Here is an 18,246-nt window from a genome sequence, read left to right on the forward strand (position 1 = left end):
TATATATATGCATACATATGTATATATATATATATATATATATACATATATATATATAAATATATATACATATGTGTATATATATACACATACATATGTATATATATACATACATATGTATATATATATATATATATATACACACACACATACTACTAATAGGACTAATATACAATATATTAGTCCTATTTTGTGTATCATAACACACATTGTCATAACAAATAATCTATAAAGTCCCACCCATATTTTTCTCCCCGTTTTGTTTTGACAAAACAATTAAAACTGTAATAAAATTGCAAGAAATTATCTTGAAAATAAACAAGTCATACCGGGCTGACATGAAATTAAAATACCCCCATCCTGCAAAGTCTTTCCCAGAATCTTGGCATCACATCTCAATTAATCTTATCAGCGGTGATGCGTTCAGGAACATCATGTCAAGAAGTCAGACAGAGAAATGTTGCATATTTCAATGGTAGTTTAATTCCAACATTCAACAAAAGTTCCCGAATCATCAATCACTGTTTTTTCTTTCTTTTTTTTCCCATGTTTGATTTTTTTTTGTTTGTATATTTTTTTTATTAAAAATATTTTTGTTGTTTTCGGTTCACATTTAAGAGTTGATCCTTCGGGCTCTAAAGACCGTGTGAGGCGTTTGTGTAACACTGAGAAAAGAAAAAAAAAGAAAAAAATCAAAGGAGGATAATACTGCAAGTGAAAAGTGTACCAATACTTTGTACATGATTGTACACTAAAGAATACAGTAGTGTTAATAACAACAATAGTGTTAGTCCTCTATGGATGAGTCCAGAACTGCAAATGAATCTACAACAGGAAGCGGATTTTTGCCGACACTGCAGTTTGGTTGTTTGTGACTGGTTGTGAAGGTGGTTACAATCGTTTGGGGACAAGAACGTGACTTTTCTTCCCTTCATTGTTAGAAGGGAAGGCATCTTCTTCCTCACTCTTCTGTGTGCATCCAACTTTTAGCAGCAGCGGCGATGTTTTGAATGGAGAAAAATAGCATTTCCAACACAGCCTAAAATGTGACATACTAAAGGCACATTCAGCTCACTTTTAAAGCAATAATACGAAACAAACAGCCTCATTTTACATTTGGTGCGCTGGCTAATAAGCAGGAGAGAACCAGCCTCTATTGTTGCCATGGTGACCCCACATCACCTCCTGTTAGCGGTCTGGCGGACCAGCCTGGAAACCGTTCACGTCATGTTAGCATTAGCATTTCTGCTAATGTTCTTCATAAAAAAAGAAAATATTGTTTGTGTTTTCTTATCTATTTCACAATTGTAGTGTAAAAAAAACCTAATTTTCCCCTAGTTCTGCTTTATAACAACAACATTGTGGAGATGCACAGTGTAAAGTACAAGTGCACAAGTACTAAACAACAATGTTAACTGAATGATGATTTCAGCCAATCACAAGCTGGAAGAACGTCATTTCCTGTAAAATGGCGTATGGAAAAAGAACATAAACAAAAAAATCAAAGAAATTAAATTGGGTTAAAAATGTCCACTAAAAAAAATTAAATAAACTACACATTTCATGATTGGAGAAATTGGCTTAAAAATGTCCCATACAAAATAAAAAACAAACTAGAACATTTATAATAAAATTGGACAAATTGGAAGATATTTCGTAAAATATGTTGACAGAGAAATCAAAGATAGTTTCCGCATTTTGCTTATAAAATATTTAAAAACGTTGACGATTGGAGGAATCGACCTAAAAATATCCCATACAAAATGAACATAAACAAGAACGCTTATGATAAAATTGGAAAATGTGGAAAAAATAATTTGTGAAATATTTTGGCCCCTCGTAAAAAAAATTAAAATAATTATGAATTATGTTTAAAAAAGAAAACAAATGTCCGTAACCTCAAATAGAATGGCAAAGCAACAGGTGGCGCTATTAGAATTGAAGGAAAATGGGACATTAGTAACAAAGGTCGAATGGCATTAATATGTAAAAAACAAACAAAATGAACCACCTAAAATATATGTATGTATATATATATAGATATAATATATATATATATATGCATATATATATATATATAAATATATATATATATAGATATAATATATATATATATATATATATATATATGTATATCTATATATCTATATGTATATATATAAATATATATATAGATATATATATATATGTATATATATATCTATATGTATATATATATAAATATATATATATATATATATAGATATATATATACATATTTATACATACATATATATATATATAGATATATATATATATATATATATATATATATATATATATATATATATATATATATATATATATATATATATATATATATATATATATATATATATATCACTGATATATATATTTTCGTTAGGTCAGGAAAAAACAAGGAGGCTATTTCATCCCATCAAGCCTGTTTCGCAGGTTTCCCTGCTCTTCAGCGGATTTCCCGATATTAATTGGAGAATATTGTCTTGAGAATTGATAATAATATCCGCCTGAATGCAGCTGCGATAGGCTCCAGCACCCCCCGCGACCCCGATAGGGACAAGCGGTAGAAAATGGATGGATGGATGGAATTGGAGAATATTGACAAATATGAGAACAAATGATCAAAAAAAGAGGCAATTTAGTGACCCCAAATATAACGGCGAAGCAAAGGGTGGCGCTGCTCTAAGCATTAATTGAAGCATTCCGGAATAAAGTAATTCCCGGAAAACGCAAAAATGATGTCACTGACCTCATGTCAAATATCATTTCCCTCGTCTTCACTTGGATGGGAATTATTATCATGCAGTAGCTTCAAAGACCAACATTATTCCTGACAAAACCACATTTCTGTGTAAAAGCGTCCCCGAGGTGAGGACGCCGTCGGAAGCGTGTTAGCGAGGCACGTACGGTTCCCTTTTTAGGCCCCCTCCCCCCAAAAAAGGAGCTTTTTGACCCCCTCCTTCCTGAAAGTGAGCTCCCTCTAGTGGCCATCAGGCCAAAGTGTCCCACGACAAGATCACGCTCGGAAAAACACACAATTAACGGTATTAGGGTATAATTTCTATATAGATTTACACGTACACATCAATTCTTATACTTTGACGGAATGTTAATCCCCTTTTTTGCTGCTCATATAAAACAACTTCTCCTCCTACGTCGTATAATCAACATATTTAAACAGTCCTTTATCGTCTTTTAGAGAAGAAAATCCATAATAAAAATAAGTTCTATGCTTTTTTTCCCTCACTTGTATCTTACAATATATTTCTCTCTGTCAACACACACACGCACACACACACACACACACGTACACACACACTTGTCCCCATTGTGGTTTCTCCTGCAGCAAACTGGCGGCCGTCAAACGGGATGTGTAAACAAAAATGGTGTTAATAAAAATAGTCGTCAACAGAGCCCCAGAATTGAGAAGACGTTACAAGGGGCACACGCCGCAGCCGCACTCCAGGGCCGTCTCCATCTCCTCGGAGTACGACGTCCCGTCGGTGCAGCGGAACACCACCTTCTTCCTGCGAGTCTTGGTGACGCCGCAGCAGACGCCCGCCGGCGCCGCCGCCTGGCAGGAGCGAGGGCAATCCATGCGCGGGATCTTGCTGGTGGACGCGCACGTCCGCAGGGCCTGGTGGCGTTTCAGCTGCTCACGCACCATCTCGCCTTGGCACGCCACCTCTGGACAAGACACACGGCGTACGTGAGGGACCACATTTACTATCAAATAGCCAAAACTCCTCCGAAAACATTACGATAAAAAGTAATAATATTTACATGTAAACATAGCAGGCAAACATTCAAGATGCTTTATTATTGTCCATTCTTTAACATTTACAAAACCCCGTTTCCATGTGAGTTGGGAAATTGTGTTAGATGTAAATACAAACGGAATACAATGATTTGCAAATCCTTTTCAACCCATATTCAGTTGAATATGCTACAAAGACAACATATTTGATGTTCAAACTGATAAACTTTATTTATTTTTTTGCAAATAATCATTAACTTAGAATTGAATGGCAGCAACACATTGCAAAAAAGTTGTCATGGGGGCATGTTCACCACTGTGTTACATGGCCTTTCCTTTTAACAACACTCAGTAAACGTTTGGGAACTGAGGAGACACATTTTTGAAGCTTCTCAGGTGGAATTCTTTCCCATTCTTGCTTGATGTACAGCTTAAGTTGTTCAACAGTCCGGGGGTCTCCGTTGTGGTATTTTAGGCTTCATAATGGGAGACAGGTCTGGACTACAGGCAGGCCAGTCTAGTACCCGCACTATTTTACTATGAAGCCACGTGGCTTGGCATTGTCTTGCTGAAATAAGCAGGGGCGTCCATTGTAACGTTGCTTGGATGGCAACATATGTTGCTCCAAAACCTGTATGTACCTTTCAGCATTAATGGTGTCTTCACAGATGTGTAAGTTACCCATGTCTTGGGCACTAATACACCCCCATACCATCACACATGCTGGCTTTTCAACTTTGCGCCTAGAACAATCCGGATGGTTCTTTTCCTCTTTGGTCCGGAGGACACGACGTCCACAGTTTCCAAAAACAATTTGAAATGTGGACTCGTCAGACCACAGAACACTTTTCCACTTTGTATCAGTCCATCTTAGATGAGCTCAGGCCCAGCGAAGCCGACGGCGTTTCTGGGTGTTGTTGATAAACGGTTTTCGCCTTGCATAGGAAAGTTTTAACTTGCACTTACAGATGTAGCGACCAACTGTGGTTACTGACAGTGGGTTTCTGAAGTGTTCCTGAGCCCATGTGGTGATATCCTTTACACACTGATGTCGCTTGTTGATGCAGTACAGCCTGAGGGATCGAAGGTCACGGGCTTAGCTGCTTACGTGCAGTGATTTCTCCAGATTCTCTGAACCCTTTGATGATATTACGGAGCGTAGATGGTGAAATCCCTAAATTCCTTGCAATAGCTGGTTGAGAAAGGTTTTTCTTAAACTGTTCAACAATTTGCTCACGCATTTGTTGACAAAGTGGTGACCCTCGCCCTATCCTTGTTTGTGAACGACTGAGCATTTCATGGAATCTACTTTTATACCCAATCATGGCACCCACCTGTTCCCAATTTGCCTGTTCACCTGTGGGATGTTCCAAATAAGTGTTTGATGAGCATTCCTCAACTTTATCAGTATTTATTGCCACCTTTCCCAACTTCTTTGTCACGTGTTGCTGGCATCAAATTCTAAAGTTAATGATTATTTGCAAAAAAAAAAAATGTTTATCAGTTTGAACATCAAATATGTTGTCTCTGTAGCATATTCAACTGAATATGGGTTGAAAATGATTAGCGAATCATTGTAGTGCTATTAGCCGTTCATCACGCCGAGGAGGAATTAAGTGGTGGTGGTGAGGGGCGTTGAATGGGGGTGGGGAGTGTGTTTGTGTATATGCCCATTGTCTTTGGGTGAAGTGAAGTAATGTTCATAAGCCCAAAATCTTTCAGCATGCAATGCAAGCAAAGATCGATTCCCGGGTGTCTTTGAGGAGGGTATGAGGGAGGGAGGTCAAAAGCGTCCATCTTTGAATTTCCTCAGGGGATGATTACAGAACAGCCTGTTGTTCTCGGGGGAGTCAAATTATAGATAGGGATTTTTGTTTTTTCGCGAGCAGGCGTTACAATGACTTGTCGGTTCTATTCGTCCATGCTGGCTCTCATGTCCAAACCTTCCTTTACAGCAAGCTTCTCCATGATGTGATCCATCTTGCGATTCAGTTCAAAAATCGCCACAGTCTGTGTTCCCACAGCCCTGCCCAATCCGTCCATTGCGACGATCAGCCTTTGGGCTCCTTGAGTGGCTGCCATCGTCTTACAAATTTTACGATACACCAGAGCAATGCCCAGCCCAATCAGCGGGTGCCCCGCGATCACGGTTCCAAATGGAAAGGACTGAGAGGCACATGATTCTCCATTCTCTCACGTACCCCGCAGCAATGGTTCCATCAGGGCAGCCAGGCTCCCCAGAACCCCCTTTCCTCGCCGAAAAGATTGTGTCAATAGAGTCGAGAGTCCAGCTTATCAATTCCATGTCTGATGATTAGATTTGGAGGACAGCGCAAAGAAAGAGGCTTCCAAAAAAGTTTAGACAAGACAAGACAAAAGAGAGCAAGCCAGGAAAAGACAGGAGGAGAAAAAAATGCGACCGCCCTCACCAGAGGCGAGACAGAAAACATGACGATGAAACATGACGCTATTTACACGTAAACCCGGCAGCAAACATGACCATAAAACGGGATGTAATTCAAGCATGAGCACAGCAGGCAACGTGTCGATAAAATGCGTGGAAATTTACACGTGAACAGCAGTGAAAGCTGACGGTGAAACACGGCGATATATACACGTAAACCAAGGTGGCAAACCAAACCACAATGGGACGATAGTTGGACGCAAACAGCGGGCGAACATTTCATGATGTTAATACACTTGCATTCTAGCACAGCACCATCTGGTGGATCTGACAGGGCACTGCCACACTTGCCCCTAACACACACACACACACACACACACACACTTGTATTTTTTACCTTCTTGAGACCTCTGGAAAATGCCTACCTCTTAAGGACCACCCTTTCTAGCTATATAAAGAAGTGTATTTACAACATTAATAATATAATAAATATAAAAAAGGTATGCTTTTAGTTAGTTTTTTTTAAATTTTTGTTTGTAATTGGTTTTTAATCTTCATTATTTACTTCAAGTTATTACAGTATGTCTTTATATACATATTTTTTATATATATTTTTTAAAATTAATTTTGGCAAAAGGGGGCACATTTCAATTTCTTACAAACACTTGTTATTTCATATGTTGACCAGAGGGGGAGCACTTCAAATTTTTTACAAACACTTGTTATTTCATATGTTGACCAGAGGGGGGAACACTTTTAAAACTGACACAGTCAATTTGAAAAATCCCTCATTTTTGGGAACCACCCTCATTTTGATAGATTTCACCACCAGGGGTGCAAATGAGATCTCTATTTGTTGTTTTTTGTAATGTGCTTAAAGCAGATGACAAAGGAGTCATGGACCACAGATGGGGCAACCCAGCTGTAGAAGCTAACTGTTAATGGCCACTATAGTCTTAGTAGCGTAGTGTATTTGTTCATCCTATGGTCACATGTGGGACGCGGGTTGTCTTACGTCAGCACCGGAAGTCGTAAAATCAGCTGCTCACCTGGCGGGGGGTTTTTCCGGGGATGAATAGGGAAGTCCTTCTTTAGCTAGCCGTCTTGTTTCACCATGTATTGCTGCCTTTGCAGCTGTCAATGTTTACTTTTGTATGCACATTAAATCCACAAAAAAATCCTGACTTTGGAGCAATGTTCACGGACTCTAGTATTTGGCTCTCTATTAGATGCAATGCTTTTCCGTATTGGGACCATGATTTATGTCCTAACTTGTTCACACCTCCTCATATGGAAGGTACTTTTCCTCGTTGATGTCTCAAGAAGGGGCGGAAATACAATAACACACACACACACACACACACACACACACACACACACACACACACACACACACACACACACACACACACACACACACACACACACACACACACACACACACACACACACACACACACACTCTATCTGCTACAGTGCAATTTGGATGGCCTTACCAGTGTCGCAGGTGGGTCCGGTGTAACCGGGCATGCAGTTGCAGATGGGCTGCCCGCCATCCGACACCTTGCACTCGCCGTGCCCGCAATGCTGCCCCCTACAGGCCAGAGGCTCCTGCTGCCGCTCACAGAACTGGCCCTGATAGCCCGCAGTGCACTGGCAGCTGTAGGACGCCCCCTTGGGCACACACACACCGTGGACACATCTGGAGAAGGAGGAAGAAGGAAACCAAATGTTTTTTACCCGAACACCCCTAAATGGTTCCAGTATGCTAATTTGCATGGCTGACTCCGCCCACCTGCTGCCCTGACACGGGCTGGGCGCCGTCATCTGCTCGCATAAGGCCCCGCTGCGTCCCGGCGGGCACTGGCAGGTGACGCCCATCTCGCCGCCCTCCCGGCACGTGCCGTGTGCGCACACGCTGCACGAGTGGCAGCCCACCAGGACGCCATCGCCCTGCACACAGAAGGACAGGGTGTGAAAAGTGCCGGAAATCCCAGGGTACTTGACATCAACACATGGCCCCTTTTACAACGATTCACTACAGAGGAACAATGAAAAGTTTATTGTATTAATCATTTAAAAAAACTTAAGAGTGCATGGATAATTTACCGTCACTACTTTTGGCCTTATCGATATTTTGTTACACTTTTATATTTATATACAGTCGTGGTCAAAAGTTGACATACACTTGTAAAGAACATAATGTCATGGCTGTCTTGACTTTTCAATCATTTCTACAACTCTTATTTTTTTGTGATAGAGTGATTGGAACACATATTTCAGGGGTGTCCAAAGTGCGGCCCGCAACTAATTGCCACACATTCTGGAAATACTATTGTAAAAATAAAAAAGAACATTAAAAAAAGTGGAATGAGGTGAAATCTAACGAGAAAAAGTTGCAATGTTTACACAAAAGCTGCCGTGCAGGCTGTTAATTTCTCTTTTGTCTTTCTTTATTTTTCTTTTTTTGCCATTGCTCCAAAAAAAAAAAAAAAGACAAAAAAATCCATGTTATAATGAATCATTTTCAGGGCTCCAATTACTTCAAATATTTCACTTTAAGATGTTTTATGTGGTAAATAATGCATATATTGTGTAGTTGCCATATAAAAATATCAAAGTTTTCTTTGACAAAAGAGCATAAAACAAACAAAATGATAGTTCAAACGTAAAATGGACAGATATATCTGAAGTTGATCTCGTAACTTAAGTGTTGAAAGTTAAAAAAAAACCTAATAAAAATGTATTACTTTATGAGTGGGGCACCTCTTGGATTCCAAATATATTTAGTGGTATTTTATTTATCTTTTCACTGTGATTACTCAAAAATATTAAATAATTAAAATCAATGGTGTCCTGCATTATTGATCTTTTAGGGCTCTAATTACTAAATACTGCATATTTCAGTTTTACTATAAAAAACAAAGTTGTTTTTGACAGAAAAGCCATAAAACCTTTTTTTTTTTAATTACTTTATATCAACTTGAAGTTGATACAAATATTTACTGTAAACGTTAAATAAAAAATAATAATAATAATTTTACTTATCTTTACCATTTTAATGACTGAGACCCCTAAAGGTAAACATTTTTTTAAAAAAATCCATATTTTGTTATGGTTTGAAAATGAAAAATATCAAAATGGCCCCCACGTGCTTTAATTTTTCCGTGTGCGGCCCTCAGTGGAAAAAGTTTGGACATCCCTGCCCTAAACGTAACACCAGTCAAACTATTGACTTAATTTGGTTGAAACTAGCTTTTTAGAACACGTATAAAAACGTTAATAATGCATCATGCAGCTTGTAATGTCTCCACAATTTTGTACAGAAAAACATGAATATATTATCTGATTATCATTGTTGGATAATGATTATCATACTAATACATCATTATTGAAATTATAATCATTGGTGCATCTAATGGGAGGCTAAGCCTACTCTGTCTTTAAAAACTTTATCCAAGGTTCCTTGAACGCGCCACAGCTATGTGCTACGAGATGCAACACTTAACTTTGTCTGATGCTGCCGATTTGTTATAATTGTACCTTCTATCACCTCATCATGGTTCCCAAATGCTGGCGCTGTGTGTGAATACTCATTCATATCCCCCAAAAAATAATATACCGAATTATTCTTTAATAGATGTAATAAATTATTTGGGAAAGTAATTGTGGAGGGGGGCGTGGTCTGCGAGCCTGCCGCGGAGCGGGGTGTGTAAGGATCGGCCTGGAAGCCAGCGGCAGGTGAGTAGATTGCCCAGCTGGGGCTGGTTATCTAATCACCTGTCGCCTTTATTAGCAGCAGCCGGGCTGAGCAGGAGAGACTGGGACTGAGCGGGGGGTGTATATTTTAGCGTCCCGGAAGAGTTAGTGCCGCAAGGGGTTCTGGTTATTTGTTCTGTTGTGTTTATGTTGTATTACGGTGCGGATGTTCTCCCGAAATGTGTTTGTCATTCTTGTTTGGTGTGGGTTCACAGTGTGGCGCATATTTGTAACAGTGTTAAAGTTGTTTATACGGCTACCCTCAGTGTGAGCTGTATGGCTGTTGACCAAGTATGCGTTGCATTCACTTGTGTGTGTGAAAAGCCGTAGATATTATGTGACTGGGCCGGCACGCAAAGGAAGTGCCTTTAAGGTTTATTGGCGCTCTACACAGCGGCTTTCGAAAAAGTTATACATTTTACTTTTTGAAACCGATAATTTCCGAACCGATACCGATAATTTCCGATATTACATTTTAAAGCATTTATCGGCCAATAGTATCGGCAGTCAGATATTATCGGACATCCCTATGTCCGGAAGAAGAAATGGTACCCCTTTCAGAGCTCACATTCATTCACATGTTGCACAATGAGATGTAAGCTAAGATAAACAGAACATTCCTGTAACTTTCTGTCTGTACAATATATATATTTTTATTAGCATTTCTGCGATCTAATAACAGCATTTCATGATTAATATCCATACACTAAAATTCTTAATCAACGAAAGCACACATCTGAATGAAGGGTCATAGTGTAACGACTTGGCCTTTACACTTTGTGTTTGAGTTGTCTGACTTTTTGTGTGGCCCTAAACACATGGTTGGTTTTGGCCTGGTTTGTACGACGGAAAATTACCAGTTTTGCTATTTAGAAGGTTTTTTTTTAACCAATGTTTGTGGTGTGTTTTTGTTTACAGTCCATCCCAACTGGATTTTACACTCCTAATTTGATTCAATCTTTGACAGCAAAATGTTGCAAAAATGTGTAGAATAAAAATGAAAATGCAGCATTTCTGTCAACGAAGACTTGCTTCATTTTGATAGTAGGCTAAATTGCTAATATAGACACTTACATAAATAAATGATAAATAAATAACAAAATATCATGTGTTGCCTTCATTATAACACTTATATAAGACTTTTAAGTCATTTTGATAGTAGGCTAATATAGCTAATGTAGACACTTACATGTTGTGTTGCCTTCATTATAACACGTATATAAGACATTTAAAGTAATTTTGATAGTAGGCTAATATAGCTAATATAGACACTTACACCATGTGTTGCCTTCATTATAACACTTATAAAAGACTTTTAAAGTCATTTTGATAGTAGGCTAATATAGCTAATATAGACACTTACATCATGTGTTGCCTTCATTATAACACTTATATAAGACTTTTAAAGTTATTTTGATAGTAGGCTAATATAGCTAATATAGACACTTACATCATGTGTTGCCTTCATTATAACACTTATATAAGACTTTTAAAGTAATTTTGATAGTAGGCTAATATAGCTAATATAGACACTTACATCATGTGTTGCCTTCATTATAACACTTACATAAGACTTTTAAAGTAATTTTGATAGTAGGCTAATATAGCTAATATAGACACTTACATCATGTGTTGCCTTCATTATAACACTTATATAAGACTTTTAAAGTCATTTTGATAGTAGGCTAATATAGCTAATACAGACACTTACATCATGTGTTGCCTTCATTATAACACTTATATAAGACTTTTAAAGTCATTTTGATAGTAGGCTAATATAGCTAATAGACACTTACATCATGTGTTGCCTTCATTATAACACTTATATAAGACTTTTAATTTTTTGCGGCTCCAGACAGATTTAATTGTTTGTATTTTTGTTCCAATATGGCTCTTTCAACATTTCGGGTTGCTGAGCCCTGGGCTATAAAAATAAACTTTAAATTGTTATTATTTTTAAATGGGGAGAAAAAAACAACAAATATAACCATTGTAGCATTTCTGACATTTTAGTAGCTATAAAGAACCTCCAGGCTTTTCTGTGGGAATAACGCAAATATTACCTTGCCCTCCACGGGTCGGCCTCCCGTGGCCCGATAACTCAGGTCTTGCGGTTCCCCGTTGATTTGGACGTTGTGGATGCAGCCGTTGAAGGACTGGGAGGAACGCTCCGGGCTGGGCCGCAGACCCGACGCCATCACCTGGTAGGGCACGCCTGAGTGGGAGGAAGCGGTGAGACGCAAAGTTGCGGAGGGCGGAACGCGACGGGTGGATGTTTTTTGCAGCTTTTTGAGGAAACGACACAACTATCTCTTAACCACATCCTAAAAAAAGGTGCGTTTGTTGTGTTTTTGTGGCTATTTGAGCTTGAAAAATGTATACAACATCAAGATGTGGCTTTTTTCACATGTGTGTACCTCCTATATATAGCTGTGTGTTGTGGTCCAGAGAGGGTTGGCGTGCCAGATTCCCCAGGCTCTTGGGGGCGCCGTCATCCACCACCAGGCTGAGCGAGCGGTTCTGAATCAACAGCTCCACCGTGTGGAAAAGCCCGTCATTGACAGACTCCACGCTGGTAAAACACACAGAAAGAAGGTTCCCATTAGGACAAAATGTATGATAATTAGACACACACACACTTCTTGAAGTGTTTACCCTTGGTTGTGATTGCAAACCAAGCACTTGAATAAAATTGAACGAAAACGAAAAACAACGACATATTACCTTAATATTGTCAGTTAAAGTCATAAATGTTCACACATACAGACACAACCCCCCCACAAAAACACACAATAGGAGTACAATAAAAGTGGAAGTTAGCAAAGGGCCAGATGGGACAATATTCAATGTATAAATAGACTTTTAATGATTACCTAAATGTGTAATTCATAATGATTGGAATTAAATACATAAATGGCATTAATGTATTTAATGTAAAAGCACATTTTATAATTATCATTATTTCATTAATTCATTATGTATACATTTTTTCATGATTTAGTTATTTGACAATTTTTATGATTTTATATTTTAATTACCGTATTTTTCGGACTATAAGGCGCACTTAAAATCCTTTCATTTTCTCAAAACTCGACAGTGCGCCTTATAACCGGTGCGCCTAATTTACGGAATAATTTCCGATGTGCTTACCGACCTCGAAGCTATTGTATTTGGTACATGGTGTAATGCTAAGTGTGGCCAGTAGACACATGAAAGAGACATGTAGACTGCAATATGATGGCAGTCACATATAGAATAGAATAGAATAGAATAGAAAGTACTTTATTGATCCCTGGGGGAAATTCAGCACAAGAGTTTGCTCACAATAAACAATAAACACTTAGGTATTTTTTACATGTGAATAATATAAATACAGTCTATTATACAGCATTATTCACATGTGAATAATATAAATATAGTCTATTATACAGCATTATTCACATGTGAATAATATAAATACAGTCTATTATACAGCATTATTCACATGTGAATAATATAAATATAGTCTATTATACAGCATTATTCACATGCGAATAATATAAATACAGTCTATTATACAGCATTATTCACATGTGAATAATTTAAATACACTCTATTATACAGCATTATTCACACGTGAATAATATAAATATAGTCTACTATACAGCATTATTCACATGCGAATAATATAAATATAGTCTATTATACAGCATTATTCACATGTGAATAATATAAATACAGTCTATTATACAGCATTATTCACATGTGAATAATATAAATATAGTCTATTATACAGCATTATTCACATGCGAATAATATAAATACAGTGTATTATACAGCATTATTCACATGTGAATAATTTAAATACACTCTATTATACAGCATTATTCACACGTGAATAATATAAATATAGTCTACTATACAGCATTATTCACATGCGAATAATATAAATATAGTCTATTATACAGCATTATTCACACGTGAATAATATAAATATAGTCTACTATACAGCATTATTCACATGCGAATAATATAAATACAGTCTATTATACAGCATTATTCACATGTGAATAATTTAAATACACTCTATTATACAGCATTATTCACATGTGAATAATATAAATATAGTCTATTATACAGCATCATTCACATTGGAAATAATATAAATATAGTCTATTATACAGCATTATTCACACGTGAATAATATAAATATAGTCTACTATACAGCATTATTCACATGCGAATAATATAAATACAGTCTATTATACAGCATTATTCACATGTGAATAATATAAATATAGTCTATAATACAGCATTATTCACACGTGAATAATATAAATATAGTCTACTATACAGCATTATTCACATGCGAATAATATAAATACAGTCTATTATACAGCATTATTCACATGTGAATAATATAAATATAGTCTATTATACAGCATTATTCACATGTGAATAATATAAATATAGTCTATTATACAGCATTATTCACATGTGAATAATATAAATATAGTCTACTATACAGCATTATTCACATGTGAATAATATAAATACAGTCTATTATACAGCATTATTCACACGTGAATAATATAAATGGTCTAGTATACATTCAAGTACAGTCAAAAAGGAACATATGCATTATACATAAGAGATATTTGTAGACTGCAATATGATGGCAGTCACACATACGAGATACGTGTAGACTGCAATATGATGGCAGTCACACATAAAAGATACGTGCAGACTGCAATATGATGGCAGTCACACATAAGAGATACGTGTAGACTGCAATATGATGGCAGTCACACACAAGAGATACGTGTAGACTGCAATATGATGGCAGTCACACATAAGAGATACGTGTAGACTGCAATATGATGGCAGTCACACACAAGAGATACATGTAGACTGCAATATGATGGCAGTCACACACAAGAGATACGTGTAGACTGCAATATGATGGCAGTCACACATAAAAGGTACGTGTAGACTGCAATATGATGGCAGTCACACATAAGAGATACGTGTAGACTGCAATATGATGGCAGTCACACACAAGAGATACGTGTAGACTGCAATATGATGGCAGTCACACATAAGAGATACGTGTAGACTGCAATATGATGGCAGTCACACACAAGAGATACGTGTAGACTGCAATATGATGGCAGTCACACACAAGAAATATGTGTAGACTGCAATATGATGGCAGTCACACATAAGAGATACGTGTAAACTGCAATATGATGGCAGTCACACATAAGAGATACGTGTAGACTGTAAAATGATGGCAGTCACACATAAGAGATACGTGTAGACTGCAATATGATGGCAGCCACACATAAGAGATACGTGAAGACTGCAATAAGATGGCAGTCACACATGAGATACGTGAAGACTACAATATGATGGCAGGCACGCACAAGAGATATGTGTAGACTGCAATATGATGGCAATCACACATAAGAGATATGTGTAGACTGCAATATGATGGCAGTCACACATACGAGATATGTGTAGACTGCAATACGATGGCAATCACACACAAGAGATACGTGTAGACTGCAATATGATGGCAGTCACACACAAGAGACTGCGTGTAGACTGCAAGAAGGTGTGTGGTGCGGCTTCATAGCTTACCAAAGTCGTACAAAAACATTTTGATAGATTTTTGAGAACCCTGTGTAATGTTCTATATTTTCAATGGACCATATACAATTTTGGTGTTGTTCACTTGAGTCATATTGCAGTCGACACGTATCTCTTATGTGTGACTGCCATCATTATGCAGTCTACACATATCTCTTATGTGTGACTGCCATTTACTGGTCAGACTTATAATTTTTGAGAACCCTGTGTAATGTTCTATATTATCAATGGAGCATATAACATTTTGGTGTTGTTTACTTGAGTCATATTGCAGTCGACACGTATCTCTTATGTGTGACTGCCATCTACTGGTCACACTTATAATTTTTGAGAACCCTGTGTAATGTTCTATATTTTCAATGGAGCATATAACATTTTGGTGTTGTTTACTTGAGTCATATTGCAGTCTACACATATCTCTTATGTGTGACTGCCATCTACTGGTCACACTTATAATTTTTGAGAACCCTATGTAATGTTCTATATTTTCAATTGAGCATATAACATTTTGGTGTTGTTTACGTGAGTCATATTGCAGTCTACACGTGTCTCTTATGTGTGACTGCCATCATTATGCAGTCTACACATATCTCTTATGTGTGACTGCCATCTACTGGTCACACTTATCATTTTTGAGAACCCTGTGTAATGTTCTATATTTTCAATGGAGCATATAACATTTTGGTGTTGTTTACTTGAGTCATATTGCAGTCTACACATATATATTATGTGTGACTGCCATCTACTGGTCACACTTATCATTTTGAGAGCCCTGTGTAATGTTCTATATTTTCAATTGAGCATATAACATTTTGGTGTTGTTTACGTGAGTCAAATTGCAGTCTACACGTATCTCTTATGTGTGACTGCCATCATTATGCAGTCTACACATATCTCTTATGTGTGACTGCCATCTACTGGTCACACTTATCATTTTTGAGAACCCTGTGTAATGTTCTATATTTTCAATGGCGCATATAACATTTTGGTGTTGTTTACTTGAGTCATATTGCAGTCTACACATATCTCTTATGTGTGACTGCCATTTACTGGTCACACTTATCATTTTTGAGAACCCTGTGTAATGTTCTATATTTTCAATGGAGCATATCAAATTTTGGTGTTGTTTATGTGAGTCATATTGCAGTCTACACATATCTCTTATGTGTGACTGCCATCATTATGCAGTCTGCACATATCTCTTGTGTGTGACTGCCATCTACTGGTCACACTTATAATTTTTGAGAACCCTATGTAATGTTCTATATTTTCAATTGAGCATATAACATTTTGGTGTTGTTTACTTGAGTCATATTGCAGTCTACACATATCTCTTATGTGTGACTGCCATCATTATGCAGTCTACACATATCTCTTGTGTGTGACTGCCATCTACTGGTCACACTTATCATTTTTGAGAACCCTGTGTAATGTTCTATATTTTCAATTGAGCATATAACATTTTGGTGTTGTTTACTTGAGTCATATTGCAGTCTACACGTATATATTATGTGTGACTGCCATCTACTGGTCACACTTATCATTTTGAGAGCCCTGTGTAATGTTCTATATTTTCAATTGAGCATATAACATTTTGGTGTTTTTTACGTGAGTCACATTGCAGTCTACACGTATCTCTTATGTGTGACTGCCATCATAATGCAGTCTACACATATCTCTTATGTGTGACTGCCATCTACTGGTCACACTTATCATTTTTGAGAACCCTGTGTAATGCTCTATATTTTCAATGGCGCATATAACATTTTGGTGTTGTTTACTTGAGTCATATTGCAGTCTACACGTGTCTCTTATGTGTGACTGCCATCATTATGCAGTCTACACATATCTCTTATGTGTGACTGCCATCTACTGGTCACACTTATCATTTTTGAGAACCCTGTGTAATGTTCTATATTTTCAATGGAGCTTATAACATTTTGGTGTTGTTTACTTGAGTCATATTGCAGTCTACACGTATATATTATGTGTGACTGCCATCTACTGGTCACACTTATCATTTTGAGAGCCCTGTGTAATGTTCTATATTTTCAATTGAGCATATAACATTTTGGTGTTTTTTACGTGAGTCACATTGCAGTCTACACGTATCTCTTATGTGTGACTGCCATCATATTGCAGTCGACACGTATCTCTTATGTGTGACTGCCATCTACTGGTCACACTTACAATTTTTGAGAACCCTGTGTAATGTTCTATATTTTCAATGGAGCATATAACATTTTGGTGTTGTTTACTTGAGTCATATTGCAGTCTACACATATCTATTATGTGTGACTGCCATTTACTGGTCACGCTTATCATTTTTGAGAACCCTGTGTAATGTTCTATATTTTCAATTGAGCATATAACATTTTGGTGTTGTTTACGTGAGTCATATTGCAGTCTACACGTGTCTCTTATGTGTGACTGCCATCATTATGCAGTCTACACATATCTCTTATGTGTGACTGCCATCTACTGGTCACACTTATCATTTTTGAGAACCCTGTGTAATGTTCTATATTTTCAATTGAGCATATAACATTTTGGTGTTGTTTACGTGATTCACATTGCAGTCTACACGTATCTCTTATGTGTGACTGCCATCATTATGCAGTCTACACATATCTTTTGTGTGTGACTGCCATCTACTGGTCACACTTATAATTTT

General features: G+C 37.2%; 1 protein-coding gene across 1 annotated transcript in view; it reads right to left on the reverse strand.

The window, feature by feature from the left end:
• Positions 1–2,387: 2,387 nt before the first annotated feature.
• slit3 (slit homolog 3 (Drosophila)) overlaps positions 2,388–18,246 on the reverse strand; it is a 672,803-nt gene continuing 656,944 nt past the window's right edge. The window contains 5 exon segments of the mRNA XM_062039879.1: positions 2,388–3,708; positions 7,679–7,884; positions 7,978–8,135; positions 12,005–12,156; positions 12,359–12,513. Of these exon segments, the coding sequence (XP_061895863.1) occupies positions 3,455–3,708; positions 7,679–7,884; positions 7,978–8,135; positions 12,005–12,156; positions 12,359–12,513 (925 nt within the window). The 3' untranslated portion in view covers positions 2,388–3,454.

This window comes from Entelurus aequoreus, linkage group LG28 (assembly GCF_033978785.1).
Source record: "Entelurus aequoreus isolate RoL-2023_Sb linkage group LG28, RoL_Eaeq_v1.1, whole genome shotgun sequence".
Lineage (NCBI taxonomy): Eukaryota > Metazoa > Chordata > Actinopteri > Syngnathiformes > Syngnathidae > Entelurus > Entelurus aequoreus.